The sequence below is a fragment of the Pseudorca crassidens genome, chromosome 9, assembly GCF_039906515.1.
Source record: "Pseudorca crassidens isolate mPseCra1 chromosome 9, mPseCra1.hap1, whole genome shotgun sequence".
Taxonomy (NCBI): Eukaryota; Metazoa; Chordata; class Mammalia; order Artiodactyla; family Delphinidae; genus Pseudorca; species Pseudorca crassidens.
Window position 1 is genome coordinate 34,296,146 of NC_090304.1, and position 27,674 is coordinate 34,323,819.

At 35.2% G+C, this 27,674-nt stretch overlaps 1 protein-coding gene across 1 annotated transcript in view; it reads right to left on the minus strand.

Moving 5' to 3' along the window:
* Positions 1-3,517: 3,517 nt before the first annotated feature.
* SLC17A6 (solute carrier family 17 member 6) overlaps positions 3,518-27,674 on the minus strand; it is a 38,349-nt gene continuing 14,192 nt past the window's right edge. Inside the window, exons 4-12 of the mRNA XM_067749600.1 lie at positions 19,551-19,665; positions 18,364-18,451; positions 17,744-17,830; positions 14,613-14,755; positions 10,730-10,879; positions 7,474-7,606; positions 6,952-7,062; positions 6,358-6,485; positions 3,518-5,637 (exon numbers count right to left, since the gene is read on the minus strand). Of these exons, the coding sequence (XP_067605701.1) occupies positions 5,302-5,637; positions 6,358-6,485; positions 6,952-7,062; positions 7,474-7,606; positions 10,730-10,879; positions 14,613-14,755; positions 17,744-17,830; positions 18,364-18,451; positions 19,551-19,665 (1,291 nt within the window). The 3' untranslated portion in view covers positions 3,518-5,301. The remainder of the gene's footprint in view (positions 5,638-6,357; positions 6,486-6,951; positions 7,063-7,473; positions 7,607-10,729; positions 10,880-14,612; positions 14,756-17,743; positions 17,831-18,363; positions 18,452-19,550; positions 19,666-27,674) is intronic.

Below are 27,674 nucleotides of genomic sequence, written 5' to 3' on the forward strand. Positions count from 1 at the left end.
TTATACTTGATCCTTCATTCACATCCTCCTTCAAAATAAAATCAAAGGTAAGTAACACCTAAACAAACCAACAAACTGTAAAAGACGAAAACTAAATGAAAATGAGAAAGGGAGATAAAAGCAGCAATTGAGCCAAAAAGAGTGTCTCTAAGCTCCTTGAGAAGCAGACAAGGGAGCCATGGTGGATCCCAGGTCCTTTCCTATCTAATCGTTGACAGTGCTCTAATGCATCAGGAAAAGCATTCCTCAAACTCTTTTATATTTATCTAACGCATATTAAGTAAAGTAATAAAACATGTTCTCAAATGTGATTTAACAAAACTGGAGGGGTTTCTTCATTTTGTTTGCTCTTGGTGAAAGCCAAGGGTTTCATTTCATAAAAGCTACTGAATTTGGACAAGAGACAGGATAAGAGTCCAGATTATGCAGCTTTCAGGTGCCTGATGCATTCAGGGGAAAGCTTGGAGAAGATTGAGCATTTGAAGGGACTGTATAGCATAGACCGATAACCTTCACAAATAAAGTGCTTTTGACAGCTGCTGAATGAAAATTCAGGTTTGAGGTCTTGCATGAGATGAAGATGGAGAGAAAAGAAAAACCCACTAGAATTAAATGTCAATAGCCCCTATTTGAGGTTAAAACTTAGGGAGGCAGCATGTAGATAAAGGGGAAAAAAATGAAAAGAGAAAATATATAGGTCCTTAAAAACCCAGGGGAGGAGCACAAACAGAAAGAAATTTAGAAAAGAAAAAAATGCACTTAGAAGTTCAGTCCATCCCTCTCCCCTCCTGCAGAGAGTCAGGCACTGGAGATGGTTGACACTGATTCCCACCCCAGCCCAACCCCACAGCCTAGGCTCCTTGCAGCACAGGCATCTCTGAGGCTGAGAAAAGTTTCCTCACCTGAAACTTTTAAAAAATGATGTAGGGAGTATATTGAATGCAGCCCACTTTAGGTCTTTGGGGGATTAAGAAAAATCCTTTCTCAGGAAAGTTAGCAAGTTTCTGGTGTCTAGACAGGAGCTTCGTCTCTCCGTCACATCTGTGTGGCCTGACTGGGCAGCTGGGGGTGTCGCCAACATCTCAAGAAGGGGACTGGACTTTAGGGTCCAAGAGAACAGGGGCTGTTTTCTCCCCCGTGTATCCCCCCTGATTGCACAGTGTAGCTGCTTAGTAGACACTTATTGAATGAATAACTAGTAAATGAATCTCAGAAAAGCCAATTGCCAGTAATACTCTCTGTAGACAAACACAGGAACAATAAACTACAAATAGTAACTTAAATATCCATTATGGTTATAGAAGTTAAAGGTATATGTATATGTGACGTCAGGTTTCCCCAAAACACCACGCAAGCAGAAAGATAAAGGGAAAAGGGTGCAAAAATGAAATGTTCACAACTAAGGTATTGCATAAATAGATTAAATATAGCCTATGTTATGTAATATATTAGACTATAGATCTCCAATAATCAAATAGGAAAATATGCATGCCACACTGTTAAACGAAAAAGGTAGTTGGCAACAGTAGATCAAGTATGACTTCAAATTTGTAAATCACAAAGTATATGAGAGTTTTCTGTGTATTTTTCATAGAAAATAACCTAAAAATTTTAGCAGTGTTTATCTCTGGATAGTAAGATTTTTGATTACCCTTATTTTCACTGTTCTTAATACTGTTCTTTCCTTAATGAAGATCCCCTCCCCCATCCTACATTTATAATCAGAAGATTAATAAAGTGATTTAAAAGTAAAAAATAAATTACTCTCTTGCTGTAGCCAGATAGCCTGTATTCTTGTTCTAATCCTGCCTGTGGAAACTAGGAAGTTAACTATACTGCTTAGACCGTTCCCTTACTTGGAGAATAGAAATACTAATATTGATATGCGGCCTTTCAATTTTACAAGGCAGATGTGTGGATGGAATGAGGGAATGCATGGGAAAGCATTTTGTAAATTGCAAAATACTAGATGCATACAACAGTACAGATGGGGGTGGGCATTGGGATAAGGGGGAAAATGAAAGGGAAAGTGACTTTGCATGATTGAGATCAGAGTAAATGAGTGTGGCCAGTGGTAAAATTTAGAGACATCATTAGAACAATTTTCTTATAGGAACTGTAAACTTTTGTATTATGGAACTGGAAAAATTCCAGAGTGTTAGATGAAGACATTTTCATTCCTGCCCTCAAGTTATGGAGAGATGGCTTGTGGGCCTCCTTAAAAATTAGGCGAGGCCTCTGGCTGTTGTTTCTTTATGCAGAGGATTACGGGAAGAGAAAATATATTCCCTCACCTCCCACTCTGAGGTTATGTGAGTGGTGGATATGGGGTAGTGGTTGAACCAATAAATATTCTTATTTAATTCCTTAAGTAAAAACCAGTCTAAAAAAATCAAAGTAAGAGCAAAAACACAGCTAATTATAACAACTTCTTTCCAAATCCATAATATCCTCCGTGTCCTCTTGATCAAGTCAGTTTCCCTTATTGACCTTCAGTGTTCTCATTTGTTAAATAAGGAGTGTCAACTAAATCGTCCTGTGAGTCCCGTTAAGTAATAAGTTCTATGAATCTCAGTTACCAATGTTATATAATGATGGTCTTCCCTTTCTACACATCTGTAAAATTGGAAATCAGGGCAAATGATCACCTTTCCAGTGACATAGACATTCCATTGGCTTCCCTGAGAAATCTTGCTCACTATTTGCTGGTTTGGCTGACACGTTATACTAAAATATCATGACTCAATTTTACCTTGGGAAAGTTATTGAAACTTTGTGAGCTTCAATTCCTTCATTTGTAATCTGGGAACAAAAAGAGTACCTACTTTGGAGGGTCCTTGTGGTGTTCCATAAGATACTCCACACAAAATGGTTAGGGCGGTTCCCGCACAAGGTATATGTACAGTCAAAATTAGGCAGTATTGGGGCTTCCGTGGTGGCGCAGTGGTTGAGAATCTACCTGCCAATGCAGAGGATATGGGTTTGAGCTCTGGTCTGGGAAGATCCCACATGCCGCGGAGCATCTAGGCCCGTGAGCCACAATTACTGAGCCTGCGCTCCGCAACAAGAGAGACCGCGATGGTGAGAGGCCCGCGCACCGCGATGAAGAGTGGCCTGCGCTTGCCGCAACTAGAGAAAGCCCTCGCACAGGAATGAAGACCCAACACAGCCATAAATAAACAAATAAAATTGGGTAGTATCATTGACCTGACAAGTGTTGAGTTTTTTCCTAATTTTTTTAAAGCTTAGCACAAGTTGTGAGAAGACAGGCATTGAAAGATAAGAGTTTGACTCAGAGACCTCCTATTTCTTGATGTAAAACTCTCTTTGTGGAACCACATCCCACACAATCTAAAGAATGCCATGTTCTTCCATTAAACCTCAAGTGGGTGAAAAGGCTGATGTTCTTGAGCCTGCATTTGATTTTGTTGGGACGTACACAAGCTAAACTATACAAAGCCAAGCTACAACAACATAAAATAAACCCAAATTAATGTACTGTTTTTTTGCAAAAGGATAAATAGAACATTTTATTAATACTTTTTTTTTTTTGCTGCAGCAAAATGATAGTCCACATCTTTTCATTCAACACAACAGAAGCGATGATTACATTACATCACTTTGAGACGCAAAGCAAAAGATATTTTTATTATCTTAAGGTCAAGAATCGTTTGCATTTTTAAAACAAACTTTATGTTTTATATTTGCATTAGCAGGGCCTCCAGTCACTAGCACAATACAATGAACAGATCAAATATCCAGAATAGACAATTAAACACACCAATAGTATTTTAAGTTGAATTGGGAAATGCATCACTGTCATTTTAGAACATTATAAAGAGGTCTGATGTTAACTTTTTAAAGGAAAAAATTCATTCCAACCACCCAAACAGCTACCACAAGCAAAATGAAGATAATATACAGACAGGAAATTTTATTCATTGCACTTATTGCTCGGTACACAAATGTTACAATTCCTGTTGAGTTATATTAAGAAATGACAAGCAAAATGCCTCTGCCCCATCTAAAATTCTATGACTCTATGAAAGTAGAAATTGCAGTCCCCTAACCCAACATTAGGTGTATGCTATTTTTGGTTTTTTCTGAAGATTGTTTATTATGTATCTGTGTATGGATATGTATAAGATATACAGATATATAGATAGATATAATTTTAATATAATTTATTGTCCTATATATTTAAGACAAATATTTTAATGGGAATTTAAGTAATAAAATTGTCTACTTACAATATCTCTATTAAGTTTATCTTTTCATATTATATATAGCTCTGTGGCACAAGTTTTATCTATATTTAATTACTAAGGAAGAAGGATATCTATATCATTTCTATTTCTTTTGTTGTTAATATTGCATTTTAAGGGCTATATCTCCATAGTAAATTTCTTATTAGATTCTTTATGGTGTATGCATCTTTTCTTTTTCTAATGCCAGTTACAACCAGTACAAAGTTGTAATAAAAAATACACTGGAGTTTATTTTTAATATTTTTTGCAAAAAAGTGATATGCTACATGAAAAGTCAGATTTTATTGGAGTGTGAAGTGTTTTATACTGTTAGGTAAATGAATGGAAGAACATGAAGCATACCCCTCACTTTACAAGTTCCTTTTCACAGATATAAATGTTTGTGCCAAAGCATTTCATATAAAACACTGCAAGATATTCCTCTTGAGAATCAACAAAATATTCTACATTATGTAATAACAATAATTATTTAGTACACCTTGCTAGTTGCTAGCCCACAACATTCTTCTCTGCATGACAGATATCTCAACTCCATGATTTAAGTCAGTAAATGTCGCCAACATCTAATGCAGCCAACATGACAATTTCACTTTTTTTTAGCAGGATTTCTGCACGATATCTTGCCCTACAGTGTAACAAATACATAAGTGCATTTTGCATGATCAAGTAGCTTTGGCTTCCTAACCTTTGTAGGACGGGATGTGCCAACTGTTTTAGTTGTGCTTTATTAAATGGTGATGAGTTTTCGCTCATATGAATCCAATGATTAACTACTTGCTTCTACAGTTTTGACCAGTCAACCTTTAAATCACAAATGCAAGAATGGATGACTTGAATGGAAACGATGGAATTTCACAACTTCTATAGATTGCACTTGGTGGTAACTTCATGAGTTTGTTTTGATTTCATTTTTACAGCAAGACTTGCCTGGCTGATATGTTTACATGTTTACACCACATTTTTTTAAAAATTTTTGTGCAATCACAATTAATTTAATCACAAACACTAAAAATAAATCCAGCAATTAGCTTTGTTATGAATAATCACCTCGGTCCTTGTAAGTGTATGAGTCTTGTACGTCTTCTTGTACAGATTCCTCTTTCTTTTCCCAATCATTAGGCCAACCTCCGTTGGCTTGTGTTGTGGCACCGTAAGACTTGGTGGTACCATAATTTATATAATTTTGAGTAATGTCCCCTGTTTCTTCATCAAGCTCATCTTCATGGATAAATCCACATTTTTCTTCACTTGTTTCCTCAGGGTCTGCCCAGGGTTGCTTCTCTCCTGAGGCGAATATTGCATAAAATATAACTCCACCATAGTGGACTAGGGCAGCGATCAGGAAGACATACTGCCACTCTTCACGTGACTGCAGTGACAAAAAGTGGCAGTGTGAGAACAAACTCCCCATGTTTGAAAAGCCTAACATCTCTGAATGTTCCACCATCAAGCTTTTCATAAAATGCTATCTTCAGGGGAAACACCTGTTCTGATCACACAAAGCAAATAATGTGATAGAAATGCTCTATAATACTATGACTTTCATTCAAAAAATTAAAAAAAATTTTAATCTAAAGTTCTGAAATAGAACTCCAAATATATCTAAGGTCTGCTAATTTTTAAAATATTCATAACCTATCTTTTAATTTCCATTGAGTTACATATTTTTTCTCCCACTTCTTTTATTTCCTTTTGGTAAACCATAATTTAGAAGCTCTACCTATAAAGACAAATAGCTGATAACAATATACTTCCATCAATTACTGCAGAGAAGTCTGAATTGATGTTTACAAATAAAGCTCAGAAGACTTCCACTTGTTTTTAATAATGAGCTAGGTTGTTGTTGTTTTGCCTCACCAGGGATATCAGAAATATTAAAAGGTGTTGAAAAGCATACACTTATTGGTTGAGGAAGAGGGTTCCCTCAGAGCTCTTAGAGATAAATTCTCTTCTGAACCTCAGTTATCTCCCCTACTCGGAGGTGTGGTGACTGGGTCACAAAGAGAATGCCAAAGAGAATATTTTAATGCTTTTCCCCAACCATGAGAGAGATATTCTACAAGTGAACATCTCTTTTGCTCTATCTTACCTTATTCTTTGTCATTGCACCAACAATAATAGGGCAAACCATTCCTGACAATGTGCCAACACCATTTGAAATGCCCATTAAGATACTGGCATATCTTGGAGCAATATCCAAGTGGTTAACGTTGAAACCTGAAATACACACAGAAGATGTGGCTCAGAGAATCCCAAACTTCTAAGAAGTGGGTGACTATAGAGTATCCTCTACCACATTCACCACCCTCCTTAAAAGATACCAGGTTCATAGCATGTGCTTAATAACTACTTTTTGATAAGTTAGCTCAGGGGTATAATGAGAATGAAAGGAGGTATGATTTGTTATCCAATACTTAATATGTGATAGTCACTCCACAGAGAGGAGGAGATATTCACTTAAAAAAAAGAGTAAGGGTAAGCAGGGGAAAAGTGAGTAGTGAGTCGTAACATATCCAAATAATAATTTCTAAATGTTTTATTATTTTTATTTTCTAGTGGAAATATGTTGAGTAAACCTTCTCAACATTCAAAATGTTAAAGCGGAAAGTAGAATGTATAGACTTTTTATCACTAACAAAAATCAAAGTGTTACAAGTACATATTTTTTTAAAAAGTATCTTACCAGAGATAGCAAATCCACTGAATCCCACTGCAAGTACCAAGAACGAGATTGCTACCCCTCTAGTATGAGAATAACCAACAACCAGAAGCAGCGTTGCTTCCATGCCAAAACCTTCAGAAACAGACACGTGAAAATATTTCAGAAATTTATGTAAATTCTTCTGATGAGTCAAAACTGTTAAAAATGATCACACATCAATACTTGACCTAGCAAACCACTTCAGGGAGTCTATCTTAAAAAATAATAATAACAGTAATAATTTATGCACAGAGGTTACTGAAGCCTTCTTTGTGTTTTAATAAAAACAACCTTAAGTTTCAATGGTGGGAAAGGTAAAGTTAGTCATGCAATTATTTAAAACTAGGAGTTATGAAAATTTGAAGATGGGAGAATGATTATGAATGAACAGCGAGGGTGCAAATTTAACAGCATATTTGATACACATGGAAAAAGTTGACTCACTCACATCAGTTGGAACTTCATGAAATAAACACATGCTCTTAACATCATTTATGTACTTACCACCACAATTCATGATCTTTCTTACTGTAGTAGTTGAAAGAATTTGCTTGCTTCTTAGAAAATCTGCAATCTGCCCTCCAATAGGCACAATAATTGTCATTACTAAGTGTGGAACAGCAGATAGCATGCCAACCTGATGAAAAACAGAAAGGGGAGAAATATACGTGACCATAAGTAATATGGGCAATTTAATAGTCTCATAAGCTCTTTATGGACAAGGAAGAAAAAAAATACTGTCTCTAAATGACCACTTACTTACTTAGTCCCAGAATAAGCAATAACTTCCACAGAATAAATGAGAAAAGCTAAGCAAATTTACTTTGATCCTTTTTTATCTTCTAGAAGATAATACGTTTTTTCTGAGTCAGTAAATTTTGAGTTTATGAGTAAACTATCCTGAATTTTATCACAGAGTGATTCACATTTATGTATCCTTTTTATAGTCTTAAATATGTTTGCAAAATCTCATCATTAGCATGAGAGCGGGAGAGAAAGAGAGACAGAGACAGAGTCAGAGAGAAGAGAAATACATTAGACAAACCTTGAAGAGACTATTTTAAAATTCATTTTAATTTATAATAAGGCTAAAACCCTAATTCCATTTTAAATATATATCTCTTATGAGTTTTATATTTAGTTTCTAAAGATTAAGAGCCCAGAAAAATGCAAATCAATTCTCAGTTTTAGGCATTTCCTTGTCAAATACCAATACTTGGTCACATTGTCATAGAGCGGTATATAGTTTCTGTACTAATTTCATACTAAATGGCCCAATCTAAAGCCTAACCTGCCAGCATCAATTAAACACACGTTCTGATCAATAATTATATGTAAGACATTGTCCTCTGGACATCACGGGGGCAGAAATTATGAACAAAATACATGTTAATTTTATATTACCACATATATGGACTTAGTACATTTTGTATGTATAAAGATACAAGGAAGATTTTTACTAAGTATACTTTGAAGCGCAATTCCTGGAAAATGTTAAGTATTAGATAAATGTTTATTATTTGTATAAACATGCCCTTCCGAACTAGATTACTGAAGGTTTGAGAAAAGATTCTATTTTATAATGCTGTATACTGTGGTGTCACGACCATTGACATGGTATGGTTAGTAATTAAGGTAGTAAAAGACTCTAAAATACCTTAAATATCCAAGCACTTTAATTCTCTCTTTCGCTCCAGATGGAAAATTTTTAATATTATTATTCTCAGTGCATTGACGAAGAAACTGTGACTTAAAGGAGGGTTATGTCATTCTCAAGGGGTTGAGAAGTTTTATATATGAGTATAGGCTGAGACTCTGTGTGTGTGTGTGTGTGTGTATGAAAAAGCCATTGCACTTGTGGTTTTGTCTACAGGATACTCAATTTAACTAAGGTTGGTTAGAACCATTCTCCATGTAAATATTTTAGTTCACTTAAATTTTGTTGCACTTCTGAAAGATGGTCTTAATACCATTATTTACAGGTAAGAAAACTGAGGATGACAATTATTCAAGAGCAGGCCCAAGATTATGTTATGTATCAACAGTCTCTTGCAGAGCTTGGATTTGGGACCATGTCAGCCTGGCTCCAAAGCCCATGCTTTATTTCCTCAATCACCTCCTTTTCACATTTTTCAGGTTAAGTCAGTAATTTTTTTTAACCAGTATAATTAAAATCTTCAGGCCAATCTGTGTAGAATTTATCCAAAATTTTAGTTAAAAATATGGTAAGTGAATCAGAGCAACATATCTGATTATATTTAGTTTTTGCAAGAGATCGTTGCTTTTACTCAGGCATTTTCAATTAATTGGAGCTACAAGGCCAGAATGACCACACAGTTTCATTAACATCAATTGGCTCCTTCACTCTCCCCGACGAGATCTGACTTTATTAATAGCCTCTCAGTGTCATATTTGTCCTAGATTGTGAAAATGGACTCACACCTCCAGCAGCCTTTGTTGAGAAGTATAACACCTCTCAGAGCTCCCAAAGGCTACCCTGCAATGTTTGATCAGCTCCAGAGAGAGGAGCCCTGTCTAAAGCAGTCATTCGTCTCAAGAATGGAGGAAACAGTTTCCTTAGAAACAGGGATTACAAAAGAGCTCTTAGAATAGAGACTCCTAAATTCAGGTTTTCTTCAGTTCCAGGCCTCAGATAGTCTTTCAAGTAGAGACATAATATGAATAGCGAGCCCAGCTGGACTTACGTAATGACATGAAGAGAAATAGCAAGTCCATGGCCAATATAGACAAATGGGTTCAGCAAAGGGCTTGGCACAGAGATGGCATTGAACAAATACTTGTGAAATGCTTAAATGAATTACGGTTTACCTGAATTTGAATGGCATAGTAAAGGGAATTGAAACATAAATCAAAGGATATGGGCTTACACTTGATTCTGTCACTTATTGTTAGCTTGGCCTTAGGCAATTTAAATACCTTCCCTAGTCTCTGTTTCTCCGTCATTTCCATAGAAATGACGAAAGTTATCCAGCTGGTAGACCAAACAAGGTTGTTCATGAGTATGAAAGGACTTTGTAAATTTCATGTAAAGTAGTATTTTTATGTTCATTTTATCCTTCTAAAAATCTCAAAATGATTATATTTTCATAGCGACAAATAAATGTCTGTAGCATTGAGAATGCTGTGCTATAATTGTAAATGTATTATTTTTGTCTACACCACCAAGCTGTGAACTCTTGAGGAAAGGAACCACGTTTTTATTTCTGAATCTAACACATAAATCTTCACATATCATGTTCCACAAATGCTTGCTAAATGATTAAACTGGATAAATAACATACAAGAATGTTTTCAGATATTTTTGCTATCCTCAAATCTTTTAGCCAGACAGATTTCTGAGAGCATTGAAGAAAAGTTAGATTGATAATTATATAAATACAATTCTATTGTAATAAAAGAATTTTTGTTCACTGTTGTATTGTCTTTGACCTGAAACTTCAAGGGAATTATGTTTATTTACAGGGAAAAGGCTATATTGCTACCCACCTCAACCAGGATGTAAGCTCTCTGAGGGCAGAGAATAGGTCTGTTTTGTCTGTGCTCCCAGCAACAAAGAGCCATTTCTATCAGGCACTTGATTGTAGTAGGCACTCATACACCTTACTTAGTCTTTGTTTATTAGAAGTTATTTGTTGAATAAATAAATGAATAACTCATGAAATTTAGAAGGTAAAATCTTGGCAAAGGAACTTAAGTAAAAAAATAATGCTCTAGTTAAAGAAGGATAATTTTTACATACCTTGCTGATTTCAAATCCAAAGACTTCCTCAAAATATGCTGGCTGACTAATAAGCAATAAATAAAAAGTCCAGCTTCTGCAGAAGTTTGCAACAATTATTGCATAGACTGGCATAGATGTAAAAAATTTCCTCCATGGAGTCCTGAATTTCTGAAATCCCAAAAAGAGAGCCATTCTGACCATTATAAATATTTTCTAACTTAAATGGGAATAATAGATACTTCGCATTTTTAGGATATGTACGTTGGGGCATGAGTAGGAGGTAGGCAGGAGGTAGTGAATCATTAATTGCAACAGTCCAGTCAAACTTAGCTGCATGAATAATTGTTGAAAGAAGAGAAAAGGATATCAGTCTCTCGTTCTGATTAAATTGATTTAGTTTTAGAAATATACAAGATTCTATATTTATAGAAAAGTAATTCCAAAAGCAGAGATCCTAGTTTCCAAGATCTTTGTTTTGTTTTGGCAGTGATAGATCAGGTCTCAGCTAAAACTCACTGCCAAATCAGTGACCTTGTTGGTATCTGACATATTTTATTTAAAATGTTGAAAATTCAATGTATCAATAGTTAGGAGGAGAAAAATAAGAAGAATTAAGAGTGCAATATCCTAGGCCCTATCAAAAGTCAATGATAACACTACCTAACTACAAATTCTCTTGATAGCCAGTGCATATCAGTATAAACTCTGTGACACTGGAGTGCAAGATTCGGTAAAATTCACATGGTATACATCTGGGTTAAAGCATGTGGCCACCCAGCACACCATGGATACATCATAACTAGTTATTTATGATATTCAAGACATTCAAAATTAACTTAAATATGATTGGCTTTGCTTATGACACTCAAAAAATTACACCTAGTATACTTAAAGATCCTGTGTATGCCCAAATATAAAACAAATATCTTTCCCCAAGACTAATATTTTTAGACCTTAACATCTCTTTTAGACCTTAACATCTCTCACAGTTCCAAACACTTTCTCAATTCTTTATTTTGAGCACTGAAATACTGTTTGGTGAAGAAACAATAGCCTACTCTAACTGTGTTTAATGCTAGCTTTGGATTATTAACCTGACCAAATTAGTAAAAGAGGTGGCATACATATTTTACACAGATTTAGTAATTATTCCTGGATGTAGAACCTCATAATTGCTAGTATTAATTGTGAATCTAATGAAACTTCTTACAGATCACTTTAAAGCAATATAGTAGGAAGATATATTGTGGTGCTCACAAGGAACAAATCAAAACACAAAAACCTGTCCTAATAATAAACAGTGAGTATTGTGGCTTTAGATAAAAGTTCTAGTGACACCATCATAGATAGATTCAAAAAGTGCAGAGTTAAAAGAATTTTTTCTGATGTGTTCTGGAAAAGTGGTGCTAGATGAATCTACTTATTTCAAAGATGGCCAAATGCAGGAATGTCTATTATAACATTATAGTTGAATAAGTAATAACTTCAGAACATCATAAGAAAATATTTTTTTCCTGCTGAGAAGGTGTTGTTTTTAATTCATACCAGGATCATCTCTATTAAGTACTTTTTCTTCAGGCTGCAAAACATTTCAACAAATATAAGAGAAAAGTGTCCAATCATATATCTTAAAAAATTGTTGGTAGCTGTAGGAGGGCTTATGGTATTCTGATAACATTCTATTTACTGAACTGCTGTTTGCTTCACAGGTGTGTTTAGTTTATAAAAAATCAGCAAGCTATTTGCTTACGATTTGTGCACTTTTCTGTATGTATTTATATTTAATTATCTTGTAAAGAAAAAAATAGAGATTTAAAAGACATTAGAGTCAACTGCAATATGTGATCCTTAATTGGATCCAGACTCAAAACAAATGGCTACAAAAGACATGAATATTGACTAGGTATTAGGATTTGAATCGGGTATCAGAAACTTGAAAATGATCTAGTTATTAGATAATGTTAGAGAATTATTTTCAGTTGTGTTAGGTATGATGATAGTACTTAGTCTGTGAAGGAGAATATTCTTATTTTTCTAGAGATGCATGTATTTTGGGGTAAAGAGTTATGATACCTCATTTACTTTAAAATCGTTCAGCAAAAAGAAAAGTGAAATAAATAAGGCAAGATGTTAAAAACTTGTTTCTATACAGTGGATATATGGATGTTCCTGTTACTTATTCTTTCAATTGTTATTGAAATTGATCACAAAAAGCTCAAAATAACTAAAGTACAAGTCCTATTCCCACTTGATCTCATTTTTAAATTTACTTCAGGAAAGTAAAAAACATCAGTAAGAAGTAAAATATTGTGTCTAGAAACACAGTAAGGTCTAGAAAATGGGGAGTTTGAGCTTATCTATACTGTTTTATCAATCTACAAATTATTCCTTTTTGGCTCATTTCCAGAAATTGGTTTTCAATTAGATTAAATTTCTTATTGTTTTAAAAAATTTATGCCTGACCTGGACACACAACCTCTCGAGAACTGGTAAATAAAAGAAGTATATTTGATCACTAAAGATATGGGCCAATCAGACTATTTTTGACTAGAAATTGAAGCAAAGTACTGAACTCACCATAGATTAGTCTATGTTTAGATTCCATTCAGAGCAACTGGAGCTGGTGGGCACCAGAGCTTACTGCCAACATCCACACCACCCCGCATATCACCACTTGCTTCTTGAGTAGCTACCATTAGAAAGAAATGACCAGTCTCTTTACAGAAAGAAACAGGAGGGGCACGTTCTAATGCCACTCTATTTAGCTAATGGAACAATTATAATGTAAGATTTTTTTTAAGTACTGGTTTGACTTCTGAATGATATCCAATATGGCATTTTTCTTATTCATTAAAGGCCAAGATACCCTCAGCAACAATGGGTGACAGACCTTTTTTTTACCTAGGATGAGATGTCAAAGACAGGCCTTCCCTAATAAATGAAGTAGAGAATCAGAGCTGAAATAAAATAGAGTTGAAATTGGAGAGAAGCCTTTAAAAGAAAGAGGAGAAGCATAATGCATGAGGGGCATTGGTTCCTCAGCCAATGTAACTTCCTCAGCCAGAGTAACTTCCAACTCTTAGCATAAAGAAATTGAGCTACTGATTAGGTGCTGAATTACTGAACCTGTCTAAATACATTACTTTTGCTTAACAGTTTTCTTTTCTTTTCTTTTTTGTAGCATCAGATGGCTATTCATGAATTACTATTTATGATGTATTAATATGTGTGCTAAAATATTTACTTATTGATATACAACTGCATTTCTCTCTACATCAGCAAATCCTGCCCAAGAAACTAAATCATAATCAGAAAAAGGCTTCACAACATTATCTTTATAATACTTGATCTTCATATAGTAGTCCTAAAAAATTGGTAACATTTTATCAATAAAATGGTTATATTATATTAAGAATACTTTTCAGGTTAGCTACCTATGGTTGGCATGCTAATGCTTACTAATGCTTACTAAATCACATGGAAATACACATGTATAAAACTTAGATTTAGAATATTCAATGAACAAAACTAGCCCTTTTCATGACTGTGTTAGGTGATTTGACATTTCCTATAATCTAAATTTAACAAATATTGGTTGAATTTGTTTCAATTATAAGCTATGTTGAACTGTTTTTAAAAACTTGCTGAGGTTTACAGTCATAGCTATAATTCAGTTGAAATTTGAAGATGCATAAGAAAAGATAAGGAAAAGAAAATAAATCATAGATGGAGGAAGTAGCAATAATTTCTAAATCAGGGAATATGCATGGAGTAAAGAAAACAATCATGATTGATACCAAATTAGTTTTGTTGAATAGGGACTCATAAAATAATCTTGTTGGTCAAAGGGAGGTGAGATGGAGAACAAGAATAGGAATATACACCATAATAAAGTTCTTACTTCCATTGCACCTAAAAGATTTGCACTCTCTCCAATGCTTTCTTCTATGTACCTACGTTCTTCATCTGTAATAGTAGGATGCTTTGCAGGACTCTCATAAGACACCAAAAGCCAAAACATGTACCAGATCATTCCAAAGCTTCCTGAAAGCAAAAGTTCAAAAGGAAAAGCCATCATAAATACTTCCATTTAACAGTCATTTACTGGAATAAAACTACAATAATCTTGTGATATTCCATAGAATATGAATTCAAGCTTATGTTTCTCCAAATGAATCTAGCCATCTTTGCTTGTCTTTTGCCACCAGACTTCAAGCATCCTGAAAATTGGTCCTGTAGTTTTATCTCTTTGTCACTATTAAATAATGTGGATACACAGGAAATTCACAATAAACAATTATTGAATGGTGTAGTTTGGAACATGTTCATACAACCAACAAAGATTTACTGAGAAGCTACTCTTCCAGGCACTCTGCTGAGTGAGACAAATATGATAAACAAGACAAAAATCCTGTCCTCAAAAAATTTCTCTAGGAGTGAATCCTTTTATTTTTGTCTGTCTTTAATATGTGCCAGTGGTCTGCATTTCCAGGGAAAAGAAATGCTTGTTTCCCTCTCCTGTTAGCACTTCCAGATCTAGTAAACAGACTATTAAATAAAATCTAGAAGAATATTTTAGCCTGAATAACTATTATACATGAAAAATGGGCTTCTGTAATTAATGTGATAACATTCAGCAGTTTATGTGACTGTATACCACAGCACATACTATTGCCTATTGATCATTGTTTGGGCAGATGAAAGTTATGAATTCCAATATAATAAATATACTACTGCAAGTTCTTTTTCATCCCTTTATATAGCACTCTCACCATTAAAATATACCCTTATTGTGCAATATAAATCTGAAGCATTAATAATAGAAAACTTTCACATAATTTATTCTGGTTTCCCAGCAACTGGCCATTTCATTTCTGCCTCATGCTGTTCTATTTCCCCCCTGGGTAACAATATAAATGCCCCTGACCTCTATAATACTGTTTTGGGTTTTTTTTTGACTGTTCAATCTCCAAGTGTTCCTGAATACCATAACTTCTGATGTGCTGTGCCCTTTTAATTACTGAACATGACAGCAAACACTATTTGGAATCAGATGGTGTATGAAAATTTGGTATAGTGTAGCAGTTATGGAGTATGGCTCTTCCCAGATGAGAATCCTGGCTGTGTCACTCATTAGCTACATCTTCTAATCAGTAACTAAATCCCTGAAAATCTCCGCTATGAAATAATTCCTTTTTTTTATAAGATTGTTGCAAACAGAAGTTAAAGGAGGTAATACATAAAACAACTAGCACAGAGGATGGCACAAAATAAGCACTCAATAAATGAGAACTCTTGTAATTTAGTAATAATTATCATTTCCACTAACTGAATACATCTAAAATGCCAGACACTCTGCTAATTGCTATATATGCATTATATTTTTTTAACTTAAGCTGCCATATGGGTCTTATCTCATTAATTTTTAAAATATGAATATTGAATGTGTGGCTCAAAGACCAAATTTTTGTTACACACAGCAAGTAAACAAGTACAATTATATGACATTTTCAGATTGATATTTAAACTTTGTAGCATTCAATGATAAATATTGAGATATAACTTGAAATAATGAGGTTGGTTGTCATGAGTCCTCTGTGGAAATTAATATTCTTACTCTAAAGTCACATCACATCTTCAATTAAGTAATGGACTAAGGCACAAATCAGAGAATTTAATGGATGGCAATACCAACTTGTAATATATACCCTATAAGTAAGTGCTTTAAACCTCTTTGAATTATGGGCTTTTAAAAAAATCAAACAAAAGGTATGGATTAAAATCTGATAAAAAGATCTCCCTAGAACACAAAAATATGTACAAGTACATGTATGGCTTACCATTTAGGGCATTCATGAATCCAAAACCCAACCACGGCTTTTTTTTTTAACATCTTTATTGGAGTATAATTGCTTTACAATGTTGTGTTCGTTTCTGCTGTATAACAAAGTGAATCAGCTATATGTATACATACATCCCCATACCCCCTCCCTCTTGAGTCTCCCTCCCACCCTCCCTATCCCACCCCTCTAGGTGGTCACAAAGCACCGAGCTGATGTCCCTGTGCTATGCAGTTGCTTCCCGAAGTGAGAGAGTAGCACTGACACATATACACTACCAAATGTAAAATAGATAGCTAGTGGGAACCAACCATGGCTTTTGAACCAGGATAAGAGACCCTACCATAAAGTACATTTAACAACATTCTGCAAATACAAGAACTTGCTTTAATGAGAACATTTCAAAATTAGAATGGATCATAGCAAATTTGGAAGCAGCCAGGTCCTGTTCTGCTCACCATGACTTCATTAATCTTTCAGATTCTTCTGCCCATGTTCAAAAATGGTATTAATCAGTGACAATATCAGTTGGAATCCAGATCTCTTATATTTCTTCTTTCCTTTTTATTAAAAAAGAATCTCTTAGAGAGACACTACAGGGATACTTTCAAGTACTATGCTTCCAGGTTCTGGTTAGAAAGTGAACAGAAGGGGAGTTTGGACTTTGGGTTTCGTGTCAGTTTTTTCCACTTAATCTTCTTTAATTCTGGGGAAATATGGACTAAAATGTGCTGCTGCTGCAGCTGACTGCTAATAGTTCATCACAAAACTGAATTTTTGCATTAGCGCTAATATCACCTTTCAGCTTTCTACCCCTATTGAGTCTTGAGGAAGCAGGATTAGGGAAATGCCCAAAAAAGCAGTAGCCGAAAAAGAGAAGTGGGTGCTGCCCAGCTTCTTCCTCCTAATCAGCTTTGAATCAAGAGCTAATTTAATTATTTCATAATCAAGGACAACACATACCATACATTACAAAGTTTCCATCAGCAATGTGGTTGCTTTGAAAAACAAAAAATAACAGTGTAGAGAATATCACAGAGATAAAACATTTTCCTTGATCTTCTCAGAATAAAAGGAAAGGAATCTTAATGAAAAAATAATAATTAGCAAACACAATATAGTCACTGATCTATCTTACTGTTTTAGTTTATGCACATTTCTTTTAACTCTATTGTATAGAAATGCAACATACCATAGACATAGAATACTGAAGACCAGCCAGTATACTGTACAAGAATGCCAGCTAAAGGCATTGCAATCACAGCTCCAGCATAGGAACCTAAAGTAGAAGAGAAAATGGGAGGAAGGTAAGTGAAATCAATAAAATTCTTGACTTCATTTCATGTTTCTTGGTTGGATCACACAAACACACCCTTGCACACTTGGGTGTGTGTGCACTCACACCCATGCACATCCAAACACATACATATGTCTATGTACTTAGCCTTAGGAGTACAAGACTACACAAGTGAATATTACCTACTTACCCAAGTCAGATATATAAAAACAATACAATACTATAATTTAAAAAAACATTTAAAAGACTATAATAAAAATTATTCATGAGTATATTTGAAAACCAGATGAAATGAACAAACTACTATAAAATACAAAATGTAAGAAGGAATAGAGGATTTGAGGAGACTAATAATAATTACAGAAATTGAAATGGTGGGTCAAAAACCTTTCCTCACGTATACATACAGACACACCACAAATGGTTTTACAGGTGAGCTTTACCAACTTCCAACTCTTATCAAAGTTGTTCCTAAGCTTTTGCCGGCCATAACTATATCTGCACATAATACTCACCACAAAAGGAGGTGGTTGCCAGTCTACTCCTCTCTAGAGGAGGGGCCCATTTGCTCCATATCCCATGACATGCTGGGTAGGTGACGCCCTATGATGGGAGAAGATATCCATCACCATTTAGGATGCAGGATCATTGGAAAATAAGTACATTCACTTCTCTGATGCAATGCTGTTTCCTTAGAATGGGTGCAAGGTCTTAGGGAAAGCTGCCACTCATGGGCCTTTCTTTGCTCATTCCATGAAATTCCATTTTAAAAACTTTCAGCCCAGACCAGGTAAGACATGGCCTCTTTTTTAGTCAACTGTTCAAATTCTTCCCACCCTTCAAGACTTCCTGCTACCTCAAGTTTCTTCTGATTAAGGCCAAAGAAAAGATCCTCTATTACTCAGTTCATCTGCAATTCTGAACAGTTAGAGTAATTTGAGACACATTTTTGTGAGGCGTTAAACTCAGTTATTCCTAACTATAAGGAATCCCTACAGAGGATGGTGACGCTTAGATCCTTGAAGGTCATACTTCCTGAAATTAGTGTCTAGAACTTAAAACCTTAAAAATATTCTTTTTCTGTTATCTTGATCCTATCATTTCTTTTTTCTTTATGGAGAGACAGGAAATTGTTTTCAGTGCCTTAACACTTTATCTGGCTTGTCTACTCCCACCATACTTCATGGAAAGAGAAGGGGCAACAGGTACGCCATTCTCAAGTTTTTAAGTGATGTTCTTTCAAAGGCTACAGGCTGATGGAGCAAAAGTCAATCATTAGAGTTAGACGCCAAAAGTATACATTCAATGAAATGTTTTAGTGAAAACTCAGATCGTGATTTAAAGCCAACAGGGACTTGTTATAAAACTCTCCAAAGGTATTAATTCAAGGTTATCACCAGCAGAGGATGGACTCAAAATTTTTATCACAGCACATTAACAAAAGTGCCTGTTGTTTTTTTTTTAAATCAAATAGTCACTAGACATTTCTTTAACACCACTAAATTCTAGAGAAGTGGGGTAAGCTGTCACAGTTGTAGTTTGTCATCATTTAAAGACATCTGATTTCTAATTTTCCAATTTTTTTAGCACTCTGTAGACACAACCTAATAAAATATATTTATTTGTAGATCAAAACAAAGATAATCTTCTGATTCTTACTAGCATGCCAACCTTAAAATGATGTCATCCTGTAGTTGCATACCTCAACAAGTCCCTGCAGTATCCTAACAAAGATGACACACCCATAATGCACTCTGGCTGCTGATGGGATTAGCATATTCAGGGTAGAGGTAAGAAGTATGGCAGCTCCAAAAACCCTGAAAAATAAAAGGAATTAATAGATCTACATTTCTCAGATCAAGGTTAATTGCAAGCAATTTTAAGGTAGACTGTTTTATTCTAAAAGAATAAGAATGTTCTGAACTTGATTGGCTAGCCACTGCAAATAGATACTTGGACTACCTTGCATTGCTATATCATTTGAAGCACAAGAAATAAAAGAAAGACCCAATAAATCTGGTTATACTTAATTTTTTCACTTTCTTCACAGACCTAATTACAAATTGTAAATAGATAATTAATCATTGTATATGTTTTTGGTCTATATATCAGTCTACAATGTAAGGTGCTTAAGGGCAAGAGCTTGTTTTTTAGATACACTTTTGTATCTCTAATGCATAGCACAGTGCCTGATACATAGTAGATACTCACTGAAGAGTTGTTGAAGAAATAATAAATGCCTAAATGGAATTGTAACTCATGTGATACCATGAAGTATGGTAAATATGATTCCATTCATAAAATTTTATGAAACAAATCTCATGATCAGCTCCCTCAGGACATGTTTATAATAGAAATCATGATCACTTAATATATCTATCTCAGGTTTGTCTGTCTTTTTGTGTAGATGGGTAGGTGGTGGGATTCTGTCTGAGGCACACCTGCCCTTGCATACATATAAACCACAATTCAAAGTTGCTAACACTTTTATCCATCTGCAAGTAAAAATTCCATTCCATCATCAACTGAAAAATCTTCCATAATGCTAATACCAAGCAAGAAAAACATCCCCTTAACTGGGCAAATTTAGAAATATTTTCTGGCAAAGAAATTTGGGGACACATTATATCTAATGAGCTAAGCTGTGTGTTCTGTGCAAGTTTTTTCAAGTCAAACTTTGAGCCTTGGATTCAGTCAAGATTGGTTGCCTCATAGAAGCTCTCATTTTTCCAAGGGCCCATTGAAATGTAACTGTTAAAGACATGAGTTTCTGAAAGGGGTCTTGATCATTATTAATTTGCTCCTGAAATTTGAGAAATGGCTTTATGAAGGGCTGAAGTGGATCAGCTCTTTTTCTATGAATCATAGACTGGGCCAAATACATTTATTTACTTGATGTAGCCTAATATGTACGTGTCCTCAATGGCTTTTCTTCAGAGGTAACTAGTCACTCAGGAGGTGAATATTCTGTTCCATTCTTCCTCTGTGCTGTTTGCTAAATAGGTATCTTTGAGTTTGAGTCAAAGAATAACTTATTTCCTAAATGTTGAGCACAAAATAGAAACTTTCTATTCCTAGAAATGATTATTCTCATTAAAATGCCACACATGCAGTGATATTAAACTTCTGCCAAATATGGATTTATTTTTTAGAAAATAAATGCAAAAATCCCATAACCTATCTTTATAAAATAAAAATCCAAAATTGTTATTTAAATTGATTTAAAATGTATTTTCATGCTTGATTACTTTCAAGTTAAAGGAATTTTCACCTCTTTTAAGACTGAAATACGCATGTTCTTGTGTGCAAACCCCAGAACACTTTGGAGGTTTCCTTTAGGGCTGAGAGGAACTAGATAGAAGGAAATGTATGTAGCAAGTTTCCTGGACATAGTGGTAAATGGTACCTGATCTCAAAGCCCAATGAGGAAAACATATTTTCCCCCTGTTCTGGGAGTTTGAATGTTGAACATGTACAACAGAGAGGATGAAGGCAGAAAGTGCAGATGACACAGGAGTTCTGGGCATATGGGTAGGCCTTGATACTGAAAAACCAGTGTTGAGAGTATCTTTCTGTAGATCCATCCCATTTTGCTTATTATGCTTGATAATAATGAGACTGGGGCTGCTTAAGACATCAAGGATAAAGAGAACCAGAGCTACATGGTGCTAAAGGATTTTCAAAATTGTCTATATGAGTTATGCATCCACCCCATTCAGCCCTTTGGAAGAATTCCTTCAAACTGTCATCTATGAACCAGCTGCATTAGAATTCCCTGGAGTGCTATTAAAAATGCAGATTTCTCACTCCAGACTTTCCAAACCAGAATGTGCTAGGAGTGAAGCCTGGAAATCTGTTCTAATAAGTAGTCCAGGTGCTAATTTTGCATGCTAAGTTTTACAAAAAAAATAAAAACAACAACAAAAAAAACACTGTACTTTTTAAAATCCAGGTTTATCTAACATATGTCTTTTCTAATACTGTACTTATTTTGAAAGAATGATGCATGATGTTTATTTTCTATGAATATAGCTTTTAATCATCAGTTTCTTTCTCCCTATTTGAAAGAGTTTAAAATACTGCTATCTCTAGATAAACTAGAGAGAGATGAATTTTATCCATTCTTTAGCTCAAGGTTTCTCAACCTCCACACATTGATATTTTAGGATGGTTAATTCTTTGCTGTGGGATGTAGTCCTGTGCATTGTATCATGTTAACAGCACCCCTGACCTTTATGCACTATATGCCGGTAGCACATGCCTCCAAGTTGTGACAACCAAAAATGTCTCCAGCAATTGCAAAATATCCCTTGGGGGATAAAATCACCTGCTAGTAGAGCTGAATCAATTATGAACTATTTGTTACTCAACTCATACTATAGTCAGAGCTAAATTTAATAAGTGCTTATTTAACTTGCTAGACAGGACATGAACATTTCACATGCCATAAAACCCACAACCATCTAACAACCTAATGACATGGGCATTATTAATACACCCATCTTATAGATGAAGAAACTAAACCTGAGATAAGTGAAATCACTTGCCCAAGTTGTTAACCAGCTCTAGGTAGAGGAGCCTTGTTTCAAATCTAGTCTGATTCCAAAGTCAGTGGGTTTTGCCACTGGGATTTATACCTAATTATGCACATAATATGTAGTTAGTAATGTGTTTCAGTATTCTAACCATAAATTTAAATAATCATCTTCACAAAGCTACTTGAAATCACACTACTATTCCTGAGATAAAATGTCAATAGATCACTTTAGATGTTTATTTTCCACTCTTACCCTGAATATAGTTTCCAATTATATAATCTGTGACATTTCTAAATGCTTCCTACTTTTACCTTTCTTAATCTGTTTAACAATCCATTTTCATTATTAGTGGCCATTGCATCATAAAAATAGATTGACTGGGCTTCCCTGGTGGCGCAGTGGTTGAGAATCTGCCTGCCAATGCAGGGGACACGGGTTCGAGCCCTGGTCTGGGAAGATCCCACATGCCGCGGAGCAACTAGGCCCATGAGTCACAACTACTGAGCCTGCGCGTCTGGAGCCCGTGCTCTACAATAAAAGAGGCCGCGATAGTAAGAGGCCCGCGCACCGCGACGAAGAGTGGCCCCTGCTCGCCGCAACTAGAGAAAGCCCTCGCACAGAAACGAAGACCCAACACAGCCATAAATAAATAAATAAATAAATGGATTGACTTTTTTCTAACTATTTAAGAATACGATCCATCGAAATTTTCAGAACCTAGTCTTCTTTTCTAATTTCATGAAAATGATATCCAAATCAACAGCCAAGTTATTAAAATTATGATTATCAAAATTCTTGGCCAATATGGGAAGACTTTATAGTTTTTCTTGATGTACTACATACAGCCCAAACTGAAGCAGCCACTTCATTCAACACTCATTTATGCATTCACACTCCAAACCTCTGTGAGACTATATTTAAGGTACTGTGTGGAGAAGGGAGCTACAGTTTACAGAGCACTTACTATACTTTCTCCACCTACATTAATTCACTTAATCCTCACAACAACTCTCTGAGTTACACTTTCTTTTCATTTTATAAATCAGAGAATAGAGACAGACTGTGCAAGAAAAAAGCAAGCAATAGAGCCATTTGAATCCAGAACTGTCAGATACGGAAATCTGTAAATCTGCGCTCTTTCATCTACATGATGCAACTAGGCAGCTAGAAAAAGGCAAGGATGTCCTTGGTGTAATAGAAAAAAAAAAGAAAGACAAGTGGCCAAGAGACAACATATGCCAAAGGCCAAAACAAGAGTACAAATGGAAAGCAAAGGAGAGAAAAGTCCATTCCAGCTGGGGTGACCAGGAAACAAGTCCATCAGGAGGAAACTTTAAAGTTGGGCTTTGGAAGATTAATCTAAAAATGAATGAAGAAATTCCAAAGAGGAAATGGATCAGCAAAGTTTTGAAACATAGAAGAGATTAAATTACATACCAAAAACTAGGGCAGTATTGGAAATGGCTGGACACAGTAGTACACGTGAGTAGAAGTAAGAACGTCAGGAGTGAGGTGATGAAAAGGGAAGTTGTGAAGAGGGTTTGATGAAATGTAGATAGGATAAGGAAGGCAAGAGAAGAGACCATAAGTCCATGACATCTTGGAGATGATGGAGTTTAGGGTGATCATAGAGGGAAATCAATTATGCCCCTAAAGTCAAGTAAGTATGAAGCTTACTGAAATTGAGAAGAGAGGAAACTATGAAGTCAGGGAGACAGAAGGTGACCAGCATGCATGTAAGTTCAAGTAAGATGAAGGCTTGCAGGGGAGTAAAGGGGCCAAGGTCAATAAAGTTGGTAAAGAAAAAGAAGATGACATAAATATTGTACAGAAATTTTTGTAAAACTTTAGTTTTATTGCTTAATAACTATGTGACTGGAAAGTTACTTAATCTCTCTAGGCTTCTGATTCCTTGTCTATAAAAAGGGCAGTGCTGTGTAGTGGTCTAGAGCATGGTTACTAGGCCAGACATCTGGGATTCAAAGCCCATTTCTGTTACTTATTAGTTGAGTGATCTTGAACAGTTTATTTTACTATCTATGCTTCATTCCTCATCTACAAAACATGGATATTTACAGAACCTATGAGTTATTACAAATTAAGCACCCAGAAGAATGTCTGGCATATCCTAATCATTTAAGAGGTATTAGTTGTTCAATGATTATATTAATCTATTATATTTCATAGGATTGCTGTGAGGCTAAATGAAATAATATACCTAAAAGGCTTAGTCTGGTGCCTGGCACATAAAAATAAATCCATAAATGTGAGTCAGTCAAGTAGAAATAATCATAGCCAATGGTGTTATGCTAGTGTGTGCCAGACACTATTCTAAATTCTCATTTTAATCTAACAACTATATTAGAGGGCCACCACTACTATTCTTATTTCACAGATAAAATAACCAAGTCCCAGTGAGTTAAATACATTGCTAAGGTCACATAGACATTAAGTGGGGAACTATGGTTTATAATGACTCAGTCTGATTGTAGATCCTAGGTATTTAACCACTAAGCTCTATTGCACTTTAATAGGGGCAGAACTAATACTAGCACTAATAGTGCCAGCAGCAACAGATAAAATAACAAAAGCTCTGAAAGACCAAAACATTATTGAAAGATGGATTGTCAAAGCAGTGGGGAGTGAGAGCAGAATTCTACTCTATCCTTCCTATGGTTTGTTTGTTTGTTTGTTTGTTTAGTATAGTTGACTTACAACATTATATTAGTTCCAGGTGTACAACATAGTGATTCAATATTTTTATAGATTAAACTCCATACAAAGTTATTATAAAATAATGCCTATAGTCTCTGTGCTGTACTTACATGCTTGTAACTTATTTAATTTATACCTAGTAGTTGGCTTTGAAGTAAGTAGTTAAATGGAGAGGCCCATTTCAGGAGGGTTGTCTTTTTATGAACAAAATCTAAGCTTCACAAAAGAAGTGGAAGAAATAGTAAAACTGAGTATGGAAAAGAAGTTCTAGGATATAACCTAGGTCAGCACTATGATTTCCAGAGTTCCTCACGTATGATCAACACCTTAGGAAGCTTGTTCAAACATGGAGTGCTGGGTGCCAGAGCTTCTGATTCCCTAGGTTTGCACGGTGCCTGAGAATTTGCATTTCTAACAAGTTCCCTGGTGAGGCTGATGTCGCTTTTCCTGATATTAGAATCATTGATTTAGCAGTACTATGCTAGATATTCCCCCAGCCATCACAGAAGAGACAGATCTGGGGCAAGGGACAGGCCCAGAGAGAACAGAGCTTGTCACCACAGCTGAAGTAAGAGCCTTACCTTTTATTATAGAGGGGAGCAGCATGGGTGGAAAGGAAACACCTGCTGAAAAGGACAATGTCCCTTATAAAACACAAATCATAATTAGATCATTTGATCAAGACCCAAAGTGAAGTTCTTTGACCTGGTTTTGATTGTCTTCATTAACCAAATTGACCGAGCAGCTGCCATATTTTTCTTGGGGGCATATGAACAGCATGACATAACATTAGTTAAGAATACACGTTCTATGGTTACACTGTACGAATTCAATTTCCAACTCTAATTTCTTACTATGTCTGACCTTGTGCAAGTTGTTAATACTTGAGTTCTCTAAGCCTTACCTTCTCCATTTGTAAAATGGAGATAATATGTCTTCATAATTCAAGGGATTATCATGAAGATTAAATAAATCACTTATGAAAGGAGACAGTATCTGGTTAACAGTAAGTAGTTTATAGTATCAGTTATCATAATATAGAAATTCCCTAACATTCAACAGAGTTTTCAGAGAAGTTTTATTCTCTGTCTTTTTCTTCCAGAATGTTTTTGCCCTAATTAATAATGCTATTTCTGTGACCATGGATTCAAAGTCATTCTGTATTATCCTGAAATTCTAGAAGCTTAAAGTGCATGAATTCTAGCTCCCATTCTGAGGGCATATAGAATTGATTAAAATGCGTCAGCCTCTCAATCTGTGCCTCAACAGTCCATCTAAAGTACCTGACAGGAAACAAACAAAAATTGACAGCCTTCTTCAGATCAATTTTACTTGTCTTGGAATCCCCACAGACTTGCCCCCAATACCTACCCACCATACACGCACGCATGCCTTTCTTTTCCAGCTAATTGCCTCTCTCAGATATTCCTAAAGCACTGTAGATCATTTTTATAAGACTTAACCCAAGATATCATGTGTTCCTCCATCCCCCACGTTATCTGTGTCTCTTGGAGGGCACAGTCTAGGTCTTTCATTTCTTCAAACTCCTTGATGGTAGCAGAATACTTTGCTTGTGGCATGCTCTTAAGAAATGATCACCAGTTACTTTTTTATAAAGATTTTAAATCGAGGGAAATGAAATCTTCCCTTCCTGAGATATACGTAGGTGATAACAGGTATTTTTTTCTTTGAGCTTTCTTTATCCCAATAGCCTTAAAATCAATTGACCATTTATTTGTTCTCGAGTTTTTAATGGGGACAAACTGCTGTTCTGGGTATCCTAACAATCTAGGAAGCTGAGTTACTCTCATAGAATAACTATAGGATGGTAGCTATGGACTATAGAATTTAGAGTACTCCTGTGGATAAATCCTCACTTGAAATAGTTGCTGAGTTCAAGTACATGACCCAGTCTGGCCTCATCCTTAAGTCTTCCAGACAACATTGTGGAATCTCCTGAAACCAACTGCCATTACACTTTCTGTTCAGCACAACATCCTCATTAGCTTTTGAAACCACTGTCTTTGAAGCTCTGCTTTCAAAATTAAACTAGGTGCTTCAGAGGTGATATATTGTTCTCTTAAAGAATCTCTCCATTTATCAATATTTAACATAGTTGTGTATGTTGTATTATGCTTGATAGTCATGATTTTTGTTTGGCTTGATGTTACAAAAACAAATATAAGCATTGAATATATTTTTGATAACTCAACAGAAGGAAATAGATTACATACTAAGAAACATTTAATATTCATGTGAGTTTTATTTTCCCTAGCACCAGTCTCTGACACACAATTACATTTCACAGCAATATTGCCCTGAAAATATTACCCAGCATTACCTGTTTTTCAAGTTTATCAAAAGACTTGTCTAAAAATCAAAACCATGCAAATAAATAGATATTTTAAATTATTCCACAGCTGTGCTGCTCTTTCCTATGGACCTAGCCCAGCACTAAGTAATATAGTAATTTTTTAAAAGAGACTACAAAATAGATTTTTTTAAAGAACATACACACAAATCTATCCAATAGGAAAAATATATTTAGTAAAGAAGCACATCATTTGAAATCA